We start from the raw sequence: 17737 nt of genomic DNA, 5'->3' as shown, positions 1-17737 counted from the left end.
TTCTATTTATTTTTTCTCTTCCTGTTATTTTCAAGCAAGCAACAAAAAAAAAAAAAAGCAACACAAACGCTATACCACAAGAAAAAAAGTGGAATTCTATATCCTTTAAGCAAAAAAGAAGAACAAAAAACAACCGAAATAATAATATATTAAGAGAAAATGCAGCGCAGTTTAATTCCAGGACACAACAACAACCGTCATCTTACAGTCGAAGAACTCGAGAACAACATTGAAGGACTGCCAATTACGGACAACAAGCTTCAAGAACTCTTTGATTCTCTTGACACGGAACATAATGGATACCTCCCCATTGAGGAAGTCAAGCAGTTTTACAAGTCTTTGGAGCACTATGGACTGGATCCCACTGATGCAGAGGTAGTCAATGAGATCAAGAAGTATGCAAAGAGTGATGATAACTTTATGACTTATGATGAGTTCTGCTGTCTTATGTTGAACTATGCTCAGCAATAAAACGCAAGCAGGGTACGGAATGTCAATAAAATCTTGCGAATGTACAAAGTAGTTTCAGATGGAAAGAAAAAAAAAAAATATATATATATATATATCCTGAGTGAGGGAGAAAAAGAAAATTATGGGCAAAATTGAAAAAGAAAAATAAACGAAATAGAGAAAAAAAGGAGGCAAATTTACTTTATGCGCAATAAGCGCATGCATGTATATTGAATTTACTTGCCTTCTGATAAAAGCAAAAAAAAAGAGAAAAAAAAAAGAATGGATGGGTGAACAGCTGGAAATGAGAAAGGAAAGAAAACCGTCTTTTTTTGTTTTTCTAATGTGCTTTTATCTTTTTTTTCCCACACACCTCTGAAAAAAAAAAAAGAATGACACCTTTTTTGTAATGAAAATTGTTCTGCACCGGTGCAAGATAATGCTTTTGTTTTCTTTTCTTGCTTCTTTTTCTTCTATTTGTTTAAGGTCTTTTTTTTTTTCTTTTATGAATTGCCTGGGAACTCTTCACCAAATATGTTGCTTTCTCACTAAGGCTGATTTGATAGAGCTCCGACAGGTTTCCCTTTTGGCATATACTGTAACATCAGCGTTTCTTTCTCAGTTAGAATGTAGGTGGTTAATTGCCCCTAGTATTCAAGTAAATGTGGAGCTTGCACCTCCATGTGAAGTTTTAGCCATGTTTTTTCTGAAAAATCAACGAAAACTCTTGGTTTGTGCAACAAGTACAGATAGTAATGGTAAAGTTGAGTGTGGTGTTTATACACATAACGTTAATGCTTTTGGAGAAACTACAAGACGCTATGTAGAGTTACCAGATGCTTACGGAGACAGAGATTCACAGTTTAGAATGGAAGGACAACGATTTTTATTATGCAAAACTATAAGTGGAGTATTGCACGTTTTTGATTGCTCTATGGAGCTTGTTGTTGAAATCCCTCGTAGTTGCGAAGAGTTCTTTGCATCACAAGATGGTTCTCGTCTGGCTGTTGTTCATGAGGGTTTCATTTATTATTTGGACTCTCGTAGTAGTCTTGTACTTCGTTCTTCTAATAGTCAGTACAATAATTCAATAAATTCTTCTCCCCGCACCTTTATTGAACTACAGTTGGAAAATACTCTGACAATTCCAATAAAGATGGATGAGTTTGCCTGGACAACTATATCTGTTGGTAGATGCTCAATTTTGAGAGTTTATGATGATGTCGCCTCTGTGATTCAGGTAGAGTCTGAACAGAATGAGATGATTAAATCAAGTACTTGGTCATTTGATATGGTATCATTTGAATGTTGTTTTGATAACATTATCTGCTCTACATATGTAACAGATTCAGGAGATGATGAATATGTCGCAGTTGCTCCAACTGGAGGAAAATTTATAGTTATATGCCCTTCTTCAAAAGAAGTAAGAGTCTGTAATATAGAGTTTTCCTCCTTGCACCATGCTCTTGTACAAAGCCTTGAGGTAGTAGTATCGGGATCTTTATATGCATTAGTTTTACTTCGTCAGCAAGTACAAGAAGTTGTATTTTTCACAGCTGACATGAGTCTGGTGCGTTGTATCAAGATAGGAAGACCTTCCACGTTAGCTATGCTCCCTCATGAAGGTATAATGATTGCAGCTCCTCTACCTCACGCAACACTTTCTGATCATCCTCTTGTAGAAGCTCTTGAAAGTGGTGTGGGAACAGTTTTTTTCTTTCTAGAAGGTGAAGATTATCGGTATGAAAAATCTCAAGGTAAAGATAGTTTCAGCAGTGTTGAGATGCTTTCATGGATATCTTTCTCTTTAGTGACTGCCTCATTCTTATGGACTGTATCTGCTCTTCTTTACAATGGATGGTGGTTGCATCTACAACTCCTTTTCTTTGGAAAGGTATCATGATGTTTTATTTATTTATTTATTTATTTATTTATTATTTATTATTTGGTGCTCAAGTTTCTGTCTTCAGAGACCCATGAATAATGTTTTATCCAGAGGCACTACCGCAATGGCCTCGTCAGTAGTTTTTTTTCATCAACAACAACAACGAGAAAAAAAAAGAAGGAAACGGGATTATCCGAAAACAACAATAAGCGATCGAAGAAGAAAGGAAAAAAAAAAAAAAAACAGAATGGAGAAATGAACACATATGTGGTAACGTAATAAGGTTTTTTTGCGTTTATAAGCGAAACAAAATATCATTATTATTTTTGTTTTTGAAATCTTTTCTTTCTTTTTCTTTTTCTATTAGTATTGCATTTTGTATTCAATGCAATCTTTTGATGTCTTCTGTGCTGAGGAGATGCTCAGACAGAAGCGTAAAGGAGTTGAAGTGCCCTCGCCTGCTCAACCCTACGAGCACTATCTCTGGCACCGTGAAGCCAGACGACGCTGGGATTTACTCAGGGGTGAAGAGAACCATTCCTCTTTACCAGACGAGTACAAAAGTGATACCGAGACAGTGGTTAGTGGTATTATGAGACGTAACCCGTCGGAAGAATCTCGTACCGTTCCCCATGTGTTAAATTCAGAAAACGAAGTACGGGCAATTCTTTCTTCCCTGGAACTGTTATTGCGTCTTTTTTTCCTTGACCCAAAGGACAAGGTTTTACTGGCTGCAGTTGGGGGATTTCGAACTACTGTGAGTGAATTGCGGAGTAAAGGTCTTCTGGGATGCAAGAATGGGGGTTGTCCGGAGGTTTATATATTGTACGAGTTGTTTTCTTTTAGAAAACTTCTTTTACAATGGATTAGATTAAACACAGAACAACAGAAAGCCGCTCTGGAAACAGCGATAGCGCTTGTGAGTAAAATAAGGTCACCAAAATACACTGAATTGGAGACTCTACTAAAGGAAGTAAGAGCAAAATCCTCCTTATTTTCAGAATATCTTGAAAATATACTTCATTGCTTAACTCAAGCTTCTCTTGATACTCCATATGCCTTTCCCTCTGTATGTTCTGATGTTATGGAAGCAGTTTACCACCACTTTACAGGTCCTTCTGGAATACTGTTACCTGAAGTCAGTTCACAAGAATCAGGAGCAGCAGGTAATGATAAGACTGCTTCCCCAGGTAGAGTTTCTGTTGGTAATGTGATTGGGGTTAGTCGTTTAACTCGAAAACGACCAAACTCTGATTCCCTGGTAAGAGAAGAAAAAGTTTATAACCTTAAACACAATACTATCGTCACAGGAACGGGTCATATTTCTTGCTATTCTAGGTATCATGCGCGGTACTCTACTCCGGAAAAACATGCCAGCAAAGAATGTCAGTTTTGTGTTGTGTGTCACATGATGGAAACATTATTTAATGGATATACAGGTAGTTGCTGCTGGTCTCATGCTCCAACTCAGCGAAAGATAACATTTCACCTTAAGCGTTACCCAGAAGTTTATGATGCAGCAATGCAACGGTTTGCTAAACTAGAAAGAGGTGTAGTGTTAGAACCCTATGGTAATGTTCCGTTGGGTTGATTTGGAAAGTTTCAGTAAAAAAAAAAAAAAATAAACAAAGTGAAACCGATGGAATATATTTGTATGTATATATGTATATAACAGATTTTTTCTTCTTATTAGATTAATTCTATCACTTTTTTTTATTTTATTTTTATTTTTATTTTTCTTTTTCTGCATGACATATTACAAATAGAGAAGAAGAAAAGGGAAGAAGAAAGATTGCAGTAATGTCTGGACAAGAGTTCAACAAACAGAATGATGTCGCTCCATCCGTGGATGCCCTCATTGGAAACACTCCCGCAGTGTATCTCCGGAATATGAATAAAACTGCTGCCACTATTGTTCTTAAGTTGGAATCTGAGAATCCTATGGCTTCTGTTAAGGATCGTCTCGCTTACGCTATCTACGACAAAGCAGAAAAGGAAGGGAAGATAAAACGTGGTAAATCTGTTATTGTGGAGGCCACAAGTGGTAACACTGGTATTGCACTAGCCCTTCTTGGAGCCGTAAGAGGTTATAAAGTTATTATTACTATGCCAGATTCTATGTCTATGGAGCGTCGCTCTTTGCTAAGGATATTTGGTGCTGAACTTATATTAACCCCAGCTTCACTGGGAATGAAAGGGGCTGTGGCCATGGCGAATCGCATCGTCAGTAATAATCCTGATGCAGTTCTTGCGGATCAGTTCTGTACCAAGTACAATGCTCAAATTCATGAGGAAACAACAGGACCTGAAATTTGGCGACAAACAAAGGGTCATGTTGATTGTTTTGTGGCTGGTGTTGGTACTGGCGGAACACTTACCGGAGTCGCACGCTTCCTTAAATCAGTTGGATGTAATGCCAATATTGTTGCAGTTGAACCACAAGAGTCTCCAGTTTTATCTGGAGGAAGACCTGGTCCCCATCGTATTCAAGGAATTGGAGCAGGTTTTGTTCCAGAGGTTCTCGATCGTGAATTGGTGGATGAGATCATTCAGGTATCAAGTGATAAAGCAATTGAAACTGCACAAAAATTATCCCGAATGGATGGTATATTCTGCGGTTTCTCCGCTGGGGCGAATGTTTTTGCTGCTCTTAAAATAGCAGAGCGGCCAGAGATGGCGGGAAAAACTATTGTTACCGTTATCCCATCATTTGGAGAGCGCTACTTATCCACAGCTCTGTACGCATCCGTGAGAGAAGAGATTACGAGCCTCCCTGTTGTCCCAGTTTCGGAAATTCCACAGGTGTAGGAGATATATATTAAAGAAAAAAAAATATTTTTTAAATCAGTACGTTTTTTCTTCATTGCTAGTTATATACCATTGAGCGTATCATCTTTTTTTTTTATTATGATTTTAACAGGTTTTGCCTGAAGATAGGAAGTACTGGTAGAGTGAATATTAATATGTGATTTTCTACCGTTTTTTATATTTTTCTCATATAACAAAAAAAATCAAAATACTGATAAAAGAATTGAGAATAAAAAAAAAATGGGAGAATGTAAAAATTTTTTTTGTCAAATCTTTTCATCCCATTTCTAACTTGTTTCCCCTATCTTCTTTCCCCTTACTTTTATTGTTTATCATATATATATATATATATATATATATATATATATATATATATATATATTTTATGGAGTATTTTCGACACATTATTTTTATTCTTAGAAATAAACTATGCGGTATGGGGATGTTTTGCTGCGCTTAAGCGATGCAGAGCGGGAGGACCTGCAGCTGTTAATTGCTGCCCTTAAGGTTAGTGAATACACAGATGACGTTGACGATATACGCTTTTCAAGTAGTCGTGAAGAGAGGATGTATCGTTCCATGCGTGAACTGTTCGATACTATTTTGGGTCTTTTCATTGCATCAGGGAGTCTCTCACGAGAGTTGAGAGATGAGATTGCTAGGGGAAGAGCTGATATGCGTGTAATACTTGGGGTTTTTGCAGGACTTTTTGAAATTTTTCGCCGTCATAAAAGACTTAATCCTTTTAGTAATAGAAGTGAATTTGGTAAATTAACGATGCTTCTTCAAGATGTTCAAAAAGACTCTATTCGGCGGCGATTACACATATCCAATAGTTTGGTAAATCCGGTAATAACTGTTGAAATGGAGTTAAGAAGGGTTGGTGCTGAAGCCTTGCTAAAGGATTCTGAAGTAGATATGTATCTAAATTCTCATGGATCTGAGAAAAATGCAGCTTTACAGCGAATACTAGATCGTTATGGGGTTAATAACGATAAACTGGTTATTGAACGTTGTTTACGTTCCATTGATGATGTATTTCAATTTATTGAAGGAAATATTGAACCACTTCGATGGTTGCGGCATGTTATTCAAGATGAATTTCTTCCTTTAGATAGTCATTCAAAATATAACTTGTCTATTCGATCAGGATCAGGGGGTGCCAAATTTTCACACGATCATAGACAACAATGTCAATACGTTACTGAATCTCTTACCTTATGGGAAAATGTGCAACGCAATATATTTGAATTTTGGCAAGTTTCAGAAGATGATATGTTGATAGATGGTGATGGTCAATACAGGTTTGTAAATACAGGACAAGGATTTCACCGTATGTGTCGTGCACCGAAAAGCTATACACGTATGTCAAGATGTGTAAGTGAGGCAGAACGTGAAATGGGTGGATGGGTCGGAATAAAAGTTATCCACCTGGGCGATCGCGATGTTCCCAACCCATTAGTATTTATTGATAAATATACTGTGATTCCTCGTATTGTACAACCTATCATGCATACCATTAAAGCTCTTGAAAAAATATTTTCTCATAATACCCCAGAAGAACATCCAGGGATTCGTAATCTGCTACGTTCAAAATACAACTCATACGAATCCATTAGAATGACAATATTGTCAGATTTCTTCCGTCATGGATTCGATGGTTCTGGTGATGATGGAGGTAGTTGCATCGATGGAAGACTTACTTCAGCTTGGAATTGGTGCCATCAACTGGAAAAAAAACCATACTACGACGCCTTTGTTCTCACAGGATTCAATGGATTTGACTGATATTCAAATGACATATATATATATATGTTGTTTTTGTACCCCATACGGGGTTGCAGAAGCACTTGTGAGATTCTTTCCGGTTTACGACTTTTCTTAATTCCGGAACTAATTATGGATGTCTAAGAAGAAGCAGAAAGACGAAAGTAGAGTTTGTAATATGGTTTAAATGACTTTTTTTTTATGTATTTTTTTCTTTGCACTGAAGAGAATAAATATATATATTTTTCTCTTTACTTCAAAAAAAAAAAGAAAGATTATTTTTACAATCTCTTTTTTTTTCTTTTTTTTTTCTCTTTCTTCTTTTCAAACCGAAAAAGTAGTAGTACTGCTTGTCCCTCAAGCCATGAAGTGGATTCCATTAGAGCTAGATCGATCAAGAGAGATAAGTGAACAGGTCGATACTGTGATCAACACATACACAACCCTTCAGCGGCAGTTGACACAGCGGAGGGCATCTAACCCGCCCCAAGTTGAAAAGGCACTTGCTGTTCTTCGGCGTTCCTTTGCAGATCGTATGGAAGAGATGGCAATATTTTATCAGCAGAATGATCTTGATCCTCGAAGTGGTGAGATAGAAGCGGGACGGCTTAAGATAAAGCGATTTTTACACTCCCTAGAGACATCTGATGTATCGAGAGAAGTAGAAGAAAATGCTTCTGCAATTTTACACTCTAGTGACAAGAAGAAGAATGTTGACGTGTACAATACCGGGATTGAAACTATACGACGAAATTTATTAGAAAGAGAGAAAACCAATAATGAAACCACAGTAACCATACGAGTTATTCTCACAGAGGCAGAGTACAATGAAATCCTTGCCCGGCGTGAAGCTATTCGCCAATTAAAACTTAACACCGTACTGTACAATCATTGATTCTCAAATTATTATTATCATTATTTATTTTTATTTTTTTCTTTTTTTGATTTATCAGTATTTCAACGCAGTCGCGAAGAAAAAGTATTTTTTTTTTGTTGTTTTTTCTTTGTTTTTGGACAACTGCTTGACTGTTTTTTTTTTTTTTTTGAAGGTTGTGCTTCTGGGTTCTGCTTGTGTCTTAAAAAAAAATTCTTTTCGTATTGTCTGTCAGCAGTTCCACCTTCACCATTTCTTCTTGATGTTTTTTTGAAAAAAAAAAAAGGATTAGTAGTCTTCACCTGTTTACGTCATTTTCTCATTTTTATTAAATGATTGATACACTTTCCATTATTAGCAATGGAGGGGTGGTCCTCTGGGAGCATAGTGCAGACAGTAATGGACGGCGTTTGATTGTCAATCGCGTTATTCAAGAGGTTCTTCTTGAGGACCGTGCAGGTGTAGAAGAGTTAGTATCTGGTGAATATAAACTACGCTGGGCATTGGAGAATGATGCACAATTTTTTGTTGTGGCCGTATACCCAAAGTTTCTCTCATACCCGCATATGGGTCTCTTTCTGCGTGATATTGTGAAGACCTTCACTAAAAAGTACGGACGGGTACAGGATGGACTCTTTCGCGAGTATGACTTCTCTACAGAGTACACAGAGGCCCTCTCAAGACTGGAAGCCAGTGATCGCAGTGTGGATGGCACTGCAAATGCCTCTCAAGCAACAACAACAACAACAACAACAACAGATCCAACGACAACACATACCGATGATGAGGAAGATGTGGATGATTCTGCGTTAACGGGAGAGAAAGACGAAGGTGATGAGGCTGCGGCATATAAGGGTAGTGGAGGTGCCATCGTTACTAAAAGTGGTCATATCATTGGACGTAAAGGCAAGAAACCTACAACAGGAAAGGCAACATCCGCATCAACAACACAAAAGAAAGGAAAACCGGTAAAGCAAGCCACCCGATGGGATCAACCTGCTTTGGATCCAGCTGTAGAAGAACAGCGAAAACAGCAGGCAGCTCCAACTCAGGAAGAATTGGAGGCACAAACGGAAATACAACGGGCAACCTTTATCAAGCGTTTACCAAATGGTAGTGTTGCGCCAGTAAAAGAGAAAGAATGGGAAAATCAACCACGAGGACGATTAGCAAATTGGCTTCGCAAGTATGTGGGTCACAGAGAATTGGATAGTCAAGATTTTCAAAGTGTTATTCCAAGTTTACGTGAGAAATTAATATCCAAAAATGTTGCCGTAGAGGTGGCAGAACACGTTTGTAAATCTGTGGAAACTTCTTTGGAAGGAAAAAAACTTGGTACATTTGATTCATTACATCAGTCTATTGAAAAGGCTATGATTGCATCACTTCGTCGTATATTAGAACCTAAACATGAAGTCAATATTCTGCGTTCAGTAGCATCTGCACAAGCTCGAAAAAAACCTTATTCTATTGTACTTTGTGGTGTAAATGGGGTAGGGAAATCAACTACTCTTGCAAAGATTACATATTGGCTTCAACAAAGTGGTCATAGCGTTTTGATTGCTGCAGGTGATACATTTCGTCATGGTGCTGTGGAACAGCTAGAAGTACATGGTCGATGTTTGGGCGTGCCAGTCTTTCAAATGGGATATGGTTCCGATCCTTCTGCTGTTGCTGCTGCGGCCATCGCACAAGCCACACGTCAGCAATACGATGTGGTTATTATTGATACTGCTGGACGAATGCAAGACCACGAATCACGTATGCGAGCACTTGCAAAACTTATTCATGATAATCAACCAGATTTAGTCCTATTTGTGGGTGAAGCACTTGTTGGAAATACTGGAGTAGATCAACTTCGAAGGTTTAATCAATGTCTCGTGGACTTTGCGCCTGTTGGAACAGTCCCACGTGGTATTGATGGAATTGTACTAACAAAGTTTGATACTATTGACGACAAGGTTGGGGCAGCACTTTCAATGGTGTACGAATTAGGGCAACCCATTGTATTTGTTGGTGTAGGTCAAACTTACCAAGACCTAAAAGTCATGGAACCTGATGTTGTTGTCAGCGCCCTAATGGACTAGTGAAACTAGGCAAAGTGTATTCCCTTTTCCTTCCTTCCTTTTCCCCCCTCTCTCTCAAAAAAAAAAAAAAAAACCACAATTTCTCTATCTATTTCTCTATCTCTATGTGAAGCTGAAGAACAAAAAAAAAATGAAACAAGTACTACACATATATATGATTTATTTACTTATTTTTTTTTTTTCTTTCTGGTCTACTAATTTCCCTTTTACTTTTTCTTCTTCTGAAGTTCAAGGTCAAGCGAAAAGAAAAAAAAGGAAAAGAGAAAAAAAATATTAGAGATCCCCCTCTTTACTTTGCCCTTTGGTTTGCTTATTTTCATTTTTTTTCTTTTTGTAATTAAAGGTACAGTTTTCCTTTTTTGAAGTTAAGCCACTGTTGGTATATTCGTCATGAATCATGCTACCTTCATCATTATTGTCTATTAGTCAGATGGAATGTCGTAATAACACTTCATCACCAATAAATCGTATTCGTTATTATTATGAAGATGGAAGAGGGAATAAGGTATGGGTTCAAAATCTTACGCTAGACTATGATGTGCAACACTCAGATAATGGTTTCCATAGTAGTTTTGTACGGAGATGCAATTACAAGGATCCGTTCAGCATGTCTCACCAACGCATCAAAAGTGGTTTAGAACATCGGACCAAGTTACCTCTTCATAACAGAAATTACTTGAATAGTAATAAGGTTATACGGAAAGAACGGCAAATACATAATGATATTTCAGGTTCTCCCAGTCGTGCTGTAACACTAGCAACACGATGCACATGCGCTTGTCCTATACATTCTGGGTTGGGGAACTTAAATGTCAAAGATTCTCGAGAGTCATCTGCGAATCTAGAATGGACCTTTCTCCCAAACGAGTTGCTTGAGGGACTGATTCAATCTGTTGAGGATGCGGAGTTTATCCTTAAAAAACTTCGAAACGAGGAGGGCATTTTGCGCAGCTCACAAATGTATTAAAGAGCATTCATACTTGCCCCTTCATGTACTTCTCTAACCCCTTTCTTTTTTTTTTTTTTCTTCTTTTTTGTTGTTGTATCCTGATGGGTGTGGTGATTTCGTAGTGTAAAGGAGGATACACATCTACTGGTTTCCTCTCATTGATAATGTCATGATCTTGATCGTTTTTTTTTTAATGTTTTTTCTAAACCCTCCCCCATTCCTTTTTTTTTTCGTGGTTTTTTCCCCGTTCCCCACCCACCTTTCTCTTTTGTATGCTCTCTTGTCTTCCCCAGGTATCAGGTGAGTGGAGGAGGAGGAGGAAAGCGTTTCTCCCTTTCTCTCTCTCTATCTATCTATCCATACGGCGAGGATGAGGCGACTCTTTATTCTATACCGCCGTGGGGGACTGCGACTGCCGAAGGACGAGGGGATCAGCCCGGGGCTCCACGGCTTCACGGACTATGGCGGGTCCATCTCAGCCTTCACTGCTCCCCAAAGCCAAAAACAAGGAGTAGGAGGCGTAGAAACAGCATCGCCACTCCCCTGCGAGGTACACGGGACTAATGTTGAAGCCGTCAAGGCACAACATATGGCAAACATCGCCCTTAGTGGTAAACTGCCGTCCCCGCGTGATGTACAGAAGGGTGGTATGGGCATATCATCATCATCATTAGCATCAGGGTCACCGATATCTACTGATAAGGCTAGTGCTAGTGCTACTGCTAAGGGTGTGGGTACTGAGAATATGGTGACAAGGAATGCATCATCATCTCTCCCACGGAAACTGCCCACACCGTCAAAGGGATTGCCTACTAAAACCACCACCACCACCACCACCACCACAACAACAACAACAACAGCTACTAGTGATAATAGTGGTTCTGTTTCAAAGATGAACAAGGAGTCAGCTGCAAGTGATGTGAACACGAAGGAGCAACTACGTGCAAAAGAGGCAGAAGACTATTACAGTGCTATCCCACGCAATGCAATTTCTAAAGAGGAAATGTGGAAGCGCATCAGATCTGCTACTACAGATAAAGCAGAACGTGTATCTTCAGCTCTTCAGCCCTCTGAAGTGGATTATTTAAAAATGGAGGATGAACTAAAAGAACATGACCTATTTCATTATCGTATGGGTGAGATTGCTTACCCAGAAACTACAACACGTCAAAACTATTATGCCATGTGGCAACTTGCTATGTCTCTTAATAAAGCTCGCTGGACGATGTTGGATGTTCATTCACAGCGTGGTGTTAAGACTACAGGGGCTGGTATGAAGTTATTATTTTGGAAAGAATCTATAAATCAAATTATGGAAAAACGACAAATGTCTGCAGGTCAGTTTACTGATTCTCATCCAGTTTTAAGACCTTTCGCAGCCGTTGTAGAACAAAATCCTCAAATGACCAAAGCGTTTGTACGAGGATTTACAGATGCTAGGTTGCGTGTTGTTCAACAACCAGGAAATGTTAAACAACTTTTTGATCATTTTGATCGATATTACGGTTATTTTTTTAATTCACTTTTAGAGATTACTAATGTTAAGGACGAAAATGCGGAACATATGTTGCAACATATTGGTAGAGCTATTGGTCTTACACAGCATTGTGTTATGTTTTGGAAAAAATATGCCCGTATTGGATTTACAATGCTTCCTGCTGATCTTTGTGCTGATAACCATGTAAACATAGCATTACTCAAAAATATTTCATTGGCTTCAAGAGATAGGGCAGTACGTAAACTTCTGTATGATGTTATGTGCATAGTTAAGACTGAAATGCTGCATGCAGAACAGTTAGCACCACATTGCCCTCCAACCGCTTGGCCTATTGTGATGGAATGCACATATGCGAATTACTATCTTGGTTTCTTACAACGCCGTGATTTCAACGTAAGTGCGATGTTCGCAGATCACAATATAGAAAACGCTGGTTTCGTGTGGTATCGCCTTAAAAAACGCTGGGAGTGGGAAAAGCATCAAAGCATTAAACGTCTCATTTCAGAGGAAGCACCGCTACCTTTTATTGGAGTATCATTGGGGAGTCGGGGTTCGAACTACAAAATGGCATCTGGTATCGGCCGAACTCATTAGTTGTGATATCGAAGAGTTAAGAAGAAGAAAAACAAAAAAGACAAAAGAAAAACATGGAGTTTTATTACCGTTGAGTTTTTTTTTTTTGTTTTACTCACATATTGTGTACCTGTGTATAAGGGGGTAAGTGTGTGAGAATGCAAAAGAAAGAGGGAGAACAGAGAAATATAGAGAGTTTGTATGTGTTTCTGAGTGAGTGAGTTAGGGTGATAGTGACTACAATATCTCTTTGTATTTTTCTTTTTTTTGTTTCTACCTTTTATTATTGTTTTTTCTTCTTTGTAATCCTATGTTTGAGTTGTCATTTTTCTATTATTATGAATTTTTTTTTTTTTTATGTCTCCTCGTGCATCCTATCTTCTTACTCTTCTTTTTCTTCTTTTTACCGTGAATATGCCGGTAAGAGGAAAGACAAATAAAGAAATCAAAAAAAAAAAAACAAAGTAGAAGAAGAAAAAATCTGTTAGCTCAACACTGTGAATGATAGGTGACCCTAGAGTAGAGGTACCGGCATTCAAGCGATTACTGCGTGCCACAGGAGTGAATCCTGGTAATGCCTTCTTCTTTCGTCGACCATTTTCTACAGATCATCATGAGAAAAATAATGAGACTAGCCCATGGTGTAACTACGCGGTGAATACCCGTGACACACTAGCAACATGTGAAATTGAGACAGAAGACTACTTTTGGGAAAATTCCCCTGCTCTTATTTGTCTACGTGTTCGTCCGGCCAAACCAGGAGTTTCATTCCCTACTTCTTGCATCATTAGTCTTTCAACAAGTTCTCAGAGGATGGATGAACTTGCTGTACAGGATGTTGTTGTAAAGGAATGGAATATGAATCCCGCCAAACTTTCCAACTCAGGTTGGATGGAGACAACTATCTCTGTCAAGACAGTGTATCACATTGCCTGTCTTATTGGAAAAGAACCCACTAGCGGAACTCGTATTTTTTTAACACTACGTTTTGTTGGCTGTTGTGACATGTCAGACACACACCGTATTGCCGCTGTTGAATTACTTTACACGTCACTTCGTCCTCTTGTTTTACCTACTCAGAGAATAAATTCAGTAAATCTTGATCCTACTACTGAGTCTGCTGCTATTGGCGTTGGTCCCATTCTTGAGACTGTAGAGGTGGAATTAACTCTTAGTCCCACACCACTTCGTGTTGTGGATGACAAGCTCAGTGAAGAGGGTTTCTCTGAATATGCTTCACGTTCTCCTTTTCTTATTCAGCACTCCCGAGAGAGAGTTCTTGCGTCTGAGAAGGAATTCTTGCTTAACGAAGGAGCACCACCAATACCATTACGCCCGCCACTACTGCGGTCACAACCTTGTTCCCCAGATAGCAATAAAGACAGGTCTTATGATTGTAGCGAAGATTGTGTTTTAGCAGAATACGCTGTGCACACACCAACTGTTTCACCACCGCGTCGATCCAAAACTCAACCACGCCGCACTATTTATGTGGACGCAAATGACGATGATGATGATGATGATGATGATATCTCTAGTGACGTTGTTGAGGTACAGGCGTCTCCATGTTTGATGCCCTCTAACTCTTCTTCATTGCATTGCTTACAAGGGACAACAATGTTAGAGAGTGATGTTGTTTCTGATGTACCTATTTTAGTTTCCTCCGCAACTCCACCAAAAGGTATGCAATTTAATGAAAATTTTGCTCCACGAAGGGAGGTCCCAGTGATTTCAGAATCTGCTGTTTTTTCCACCAATACCACCACTAGTACTACTAATACTAATAATGTTGCCGCATTACACAAAGATGTCTTTTCACTTGAGCGTTCGTGGGATCACCAACATGAAAAACTTATGAATGAAACGATTGAAGATAAAAGTAAAGGTTCAATAAGGATGACTCCGTCGGTTCCGTTACTATGTCAAATTCCTTTGGTTGTTCCTGACCGAAGGGATTTTGTTCCTGTAAGCAGTCTACAGCGTCCCAAACAAAATGGGCCCTATTCAAATTGGGGGGAGCTAGATTCATACACTAATACCACATGTAGAGTTCCTGTTATTGAAGTTGAACCAGCTGTAGTGGAAGAAAGTAGGCGGCGTATTCGTAATTTACGAGATGTACCAGTATATGAAGAACAACAAGACCTGTTAAAGACGGTAACAGAACTGCTTGGAGTGGAGCGGACAAGTCTCTGCAAGGGTTCATTCTCACGCACATCCTCAACTGTTCCGAGTCGTGTTATTTCCACACAACCGAGCGTTACTGGGCCGCAGAGAAGTCCATCACCGTGTTGCACAGTATCTACAACCAAAGATAGTCGACAACGACTCGTATCGGTTGAAATTCAAGAATCACATTCGTCAGTAAGTGAACCAACACCAACACCAACACTAACACCAACACCATCCTTGGAAATTACAAAGTTGCCAGAGGAATCAAAGCAAAACACAAAAAATACAGAAGGAATTTCTCAAAGTTCAATAAATAGAGTTTTTCGAGTACCGCCAACAGCGGAGTTGGGGGCAAATGAGGTAAAAAAAGATAATTTACTTTTAAACCAATACTCTGTTGTATTGCCTAAACCAGCACCACCACCGCCACCAATGGAGGCACTCCGACCTCTCAAGAACGGGAAAGGTCGTCACTTTACACGACAGCCTTTGGCAGATCGCACTTCAGATATCAACCTTAATGTTCAAAATTCAAAGGTTACATCAGTGGGAAAGTGTACAGTCTGGAAGAAACCTGATAATTCTATCATGGAACCGTTACCATATGATACAACTGTAGTTTCCTCATCGGAAGAGTCGGATGAACCATCTCTTGTTGTTCAGGTCGAAGAATCAACTTCAACTAATGTTCCAGCATACTGGGGAAACAGCATAGACGTTTCGAACACTCATATAGGAGGAAGTTTAACCACAACAACTCCTTTTATAGGAACATTTCTTGTCTGGAAACACCATGTCTCGAGAAATGGGGTAGCAAAACGTATACTTTCTTTACAACGTGATGGAGATGCTGTTCTTCTCTCCCTTAAAAAATTGGATTACAACAAAAAGGTTTCACAGGTTAGGCTACAAGAAAAAATTGAGTTCATCACAGGTCTTCGGGCGTATCACAGCAATGCTATTCACAGAGGTAGCGTTCATGTGGCAGAGTGGTGTTTGGTGATTACTTGCGACGGTAGACAAGTAGCAGCTCTTGAAATGCAATCTTTGAGTGAGTTGAATCTAGCTGTACAGATTCTTCACCCCCTTTGCCCATCAAGTCCTGCATAGGGTTCTCTTTATTCATCTTGGATCCGAGGTGGTTATAGAGACCTTAATGAAAACGATGATGATGGTGGTGGTAATGATCACTATCCAAAAAAAAAAAAAAGAAAAATGTGTTAATATGTTAGACTTTTAGACTTTTAGATTTTTAGATCAGTATTCAATTTGCTCTTTTGTATTTTATTTATTTTTCTTTTTTTATTATTATTATTACTGGTCGAAAGCGCACCCCTAAGGGTATGCTTTCTTTCTGTTTTTGTTTTGGTCTGTGCTCCTGTCCACATTATTATTGTTATTATTATTTGGGTGTGTTTGCTGAAGGGATTTCTTTATGTAACCTGTGCTATTATTGCTATTCTCCTCTTTTTCTCTTTTTAAATCGTTTTTTTTTTCTCCCATTTTCTATTTTGCATTATTCCTTCTTTGGTTTTGCAGAATCACGACACCAGTTATTTGTCTTCAACAATGGACGTTCCGAGTCCCGCAGTTACTCCCTTTAAGTACGTTCTCATCCCTGCCGATGATGCCAAAACACCAAGCGAGGTATCTTTTCCAGGTGGCAGCGATGAGGAGTTTCGTGCTTCAATACAGCAGTATTTTCGAAAATTACTTCTCTCGCAGGATCAAAAGAATGAAATGGCTAAACACCTTATGGAGAAGGCAAAAGAAAATGATAAACGTGAAGGTGACAAAACAAATACAAATATTACAAGTGAACAACAGAACGGGATGATTGCAGATTATCTTGAGCAAACGTCATTTGAAATTGTTCCAATTCTTATGCCAGGACGTGAGAATAAATTTATTGGTACTTCATTGTACATTGATGACAGTGGTCGTTTTAAAGACCTCGCACTAAACTCTCGCGCGAGCAAGATTGCCCAACGCGATATCCGAGGTGATGCCTTTCTTTTACGCAACCATGACGACCCTGCGCTTGACGAGTGGAGTCGCGTGGATTGTACACTTAACAATTATGAGGACCTCTACATAAACCCCCCTAAAACACAGTATGATGCATCCAATCGAGCCCAAATGGCTTCCGCAGCATTGGCGAGGGAAAGCGATACGAAGCGAATCAGTGAGGAGGATGTCGAGAAGGCAAAGAAGGCAAAAGAAGATGGTAATGTTTTTTTCGCCGCTGGTGATCTCAAAGCCGCAGTACAGGCCTACAGCGATTGCATTGAGCTTACCGAAGGACGCAGAGATTTACTGCCCAATGAAATGGAGGCAACCAATCTTCGTTTGTCTGCGCTACTAAACCGTAGCCTATGTTTACATCGCCTTGGTAAAAATGACGAAGCGGCCAAAGACGCCCGAACAGCAATTCACCTCGATAACAATAATGTGAAAGCATATCACCGATTGACTGTAGCGCTTTGCGGAAGTCGAGACTACGACGCAGCTACGGAAGCACTACATGATTACGAACGTCTTGGTGGAGAAACAAGTGATACAGCAAGTATTCGTCAGGCTATTGTAGAGGGGCGAAAACAACTTAACCAAGAACAAAAAAAGAAGTATTCGAAGCTTTTCGCGTAAATGTAGAGATCGAAGATATATATATATA

The 17737-nt window shown here is 39.1% G+C and overlaps 11 protein-coding genes across 11 annotated transcripts; all 11 read left to right on the top strand.

Annotated features, from left to right (window-relative positions):
- Positions 1 to 159: 159 nt before the first annotated feature.
- Positions 160 to 471, top strand: TM35_000064380 (uncharacterized protein; the record flags this gene model as incomplete). The annotated part of the gene is made up of 1 exon (XM_029023475.1): positions 160 to 471. One exon carries the CDS (start codon positions 160 to 162, stop codon positions 469 to 471), a length of 312 nt encoding a protein of 103 aa, XP_028885499.1.
- A 484-nt stretch (positions 472 to 955) lies between these two features.
- Positions 956 to 2353, top strand: TM35_000064370 (uncharacterized protein; the record flags this gene model as incomplete). The annotated part of the gene is made up of 1 exon (XM_029023474.1): positions 956 to 2353. The coding sequence occupies one exon, from the start codon at positions 956 to 958 to the stop codon at positions 2351 to 2353; it is 1398 nt and encodes a 465-aa protein (XP_028885498.1).
- A 367-nt stretch (positions 2354 to 2720) lies between these two features.
- Positions 2721 to 3926, top strand: TM35_000064360 (uncharacterized protein; the record flags this gene model as incomplete). Its single annotated transcript, XM_029023473.1, has 1 exon — positions 2721 to 3926. The coding sequence occupies one exon, from the start codon at positions 2721 to 2723 to the stop codon at positions 3924 to 3926; it is 1206 nt and encodes a 401-aa protein (XP_028885497.1).
- A 209-nt stretch (positions 3927 to 4135) lies between these two features.
- TM35_000064350 (putative cysteine synthase) lies at positions 4136 to 5143 on the top strand (the record flags this gene model as incomplete). Its single annotated transcript, XM_029023472.1, has 1 exon — positions 4136 to 5143. The coding sequence occupies one exon, from the start codon at positions 4136 to 4138 to the stop codon at positions 5141 to 5143; it is 1008 nt and encodes a 335-aa protein (XP_028885496.1).
- A 429-nt stretch (positions 5144 to 5572) lies between these two features.
- TM35_000064340 (uncharacterized protein) lies at positions 5573 to 6931 on the top strand (the record flags this gene model as incomplete). Its single annotated transcript, XM_029023471.1, has 1 exon — positions 5573 to 6931. One exon carries the CDS (start codon positions 5573 to 5575, stop codon positions 6929 to 6931), a length of 1359 nt encoding a protein of 452 aa, XP_028885495.1.
- Positions 6932 to 7274: 343 nt separating this feature from the next.
- TM35_000064330 (uncharacterized protein) lies at positions 7275 to 7805 on the top strand (the record flags this gene model as incomplete). The annotated part of the gene is made up of 1 exon (XM_029023470.1): positions 7275 to 7805. One exon carries the CDS (start codon positions 7275 to 7277, stop codon positions 7803 to 7805), a length of 531 nt encoding a protein of 176 aa, XP_028885494.1.
- A 311-nt stretch (positions 7806 to 8116) lies between these two features.
- On the top strand, positions 8117 to 9871 carry TM35_000064320 (signal recognition particle receptor like protein; the record flags this gene model as incomplete). Its single annotated transcript, XM_029023469.1, has 1 exon — positions 8117 to 9871. One exon carries the CDS (start codon positions 8117 to 8119, stop codon positions 9869 to 9871), a length of 1755 nt encoding a protein of 584 aa, XP_028885493.1.
- Positions 9872 to 10301: 430 nt separating this feature from the next.
- TM35_000064310 (uncharacterized protein) lies at positions 10302 to 10838 on the top strand (the record flags this gene model as incomplete). Its single annotated transcript, XM_029023468.1, has 1 exon — positions 10302 to 10838. One exon carries the CDS (start codon positions 10302 to 10304, stop codon positions 10836 to 10838), a length of 537 nt encoding a protein of 178 aa, XP_028885492.1.
- A 352-nt stretch (positions 10839 to 11190) lies between these two features.
- Positions 11191 to 12912, top strand: TM35_000064300 (uncharacterized protein; the record flags this gene model as incomplete). The annotated part of the gene is made up of 1 exon (XM_029023467.1): positions 11191 to 12912. One exon carries the CDS (start codon positions 11191 to 11193, stop codon positions 12910 to 12912), a length of 1722 nt encoding a protein of 573 aa, XP_028885491.1.
- A 480-nt stretch (positions 12913 to 13392) lies between these two features.
- On the top strand, positions 13393 to 16173 carry TM35_000064290 (uncharacterized protein; the record flags this gene model as incomplete). The annotated part of the gene is made up of 1 exon (XM_029023466.1): positions 13393 to 16173. One exon carries the CDS (start codon positions 13393 to 13395, stop codon positions 16171 to 16173), a length of 2781 nt encoding a protein of 926 aa, XP_028885490.1.
- Positions 16174 to 16632: 459 nt separating this feature from the next.
- Positions 16633 to 17709, top strand: TM35_000064280 (malate dehydrogenase (quinone); the record flags this gene model as incomplete). The annotated part of the gene is made up of 1 exon (XM_029023465.1): positions 16633 to 17709. The coding sequence occupies one exon, from the start codon at positions 16633 to 16635 to the stop codon at positions 17707 to 17709; it is 1077 nt and encodes a 358-aa protein (XP_028885489.1).
- Between the last annotated feature and the right edge of the window lie 28 nt (positions 17710 to 17737).

The sequence above is a fragment of the Trypanosoma theileri genome (assembly GCF_002087225.1).
Source record: "Trypanosoma theileri isolate Edinburgh chromosome Unknown TM35_Tth_6_V1, whole genome shotgun sequence".
Lineage (NCBI taxonomy): Eukaryota > Euglenozoa > Kinetoplastea > Trypanosomatida > Trypanosomatidae > Trypanosoma > Trypanosoma theileri.
The sequence above is the reverse complement of the archived record's forward strand: the minus strand, read 5'-3'. Positions and strand labels throughout refer to the sequence as shown.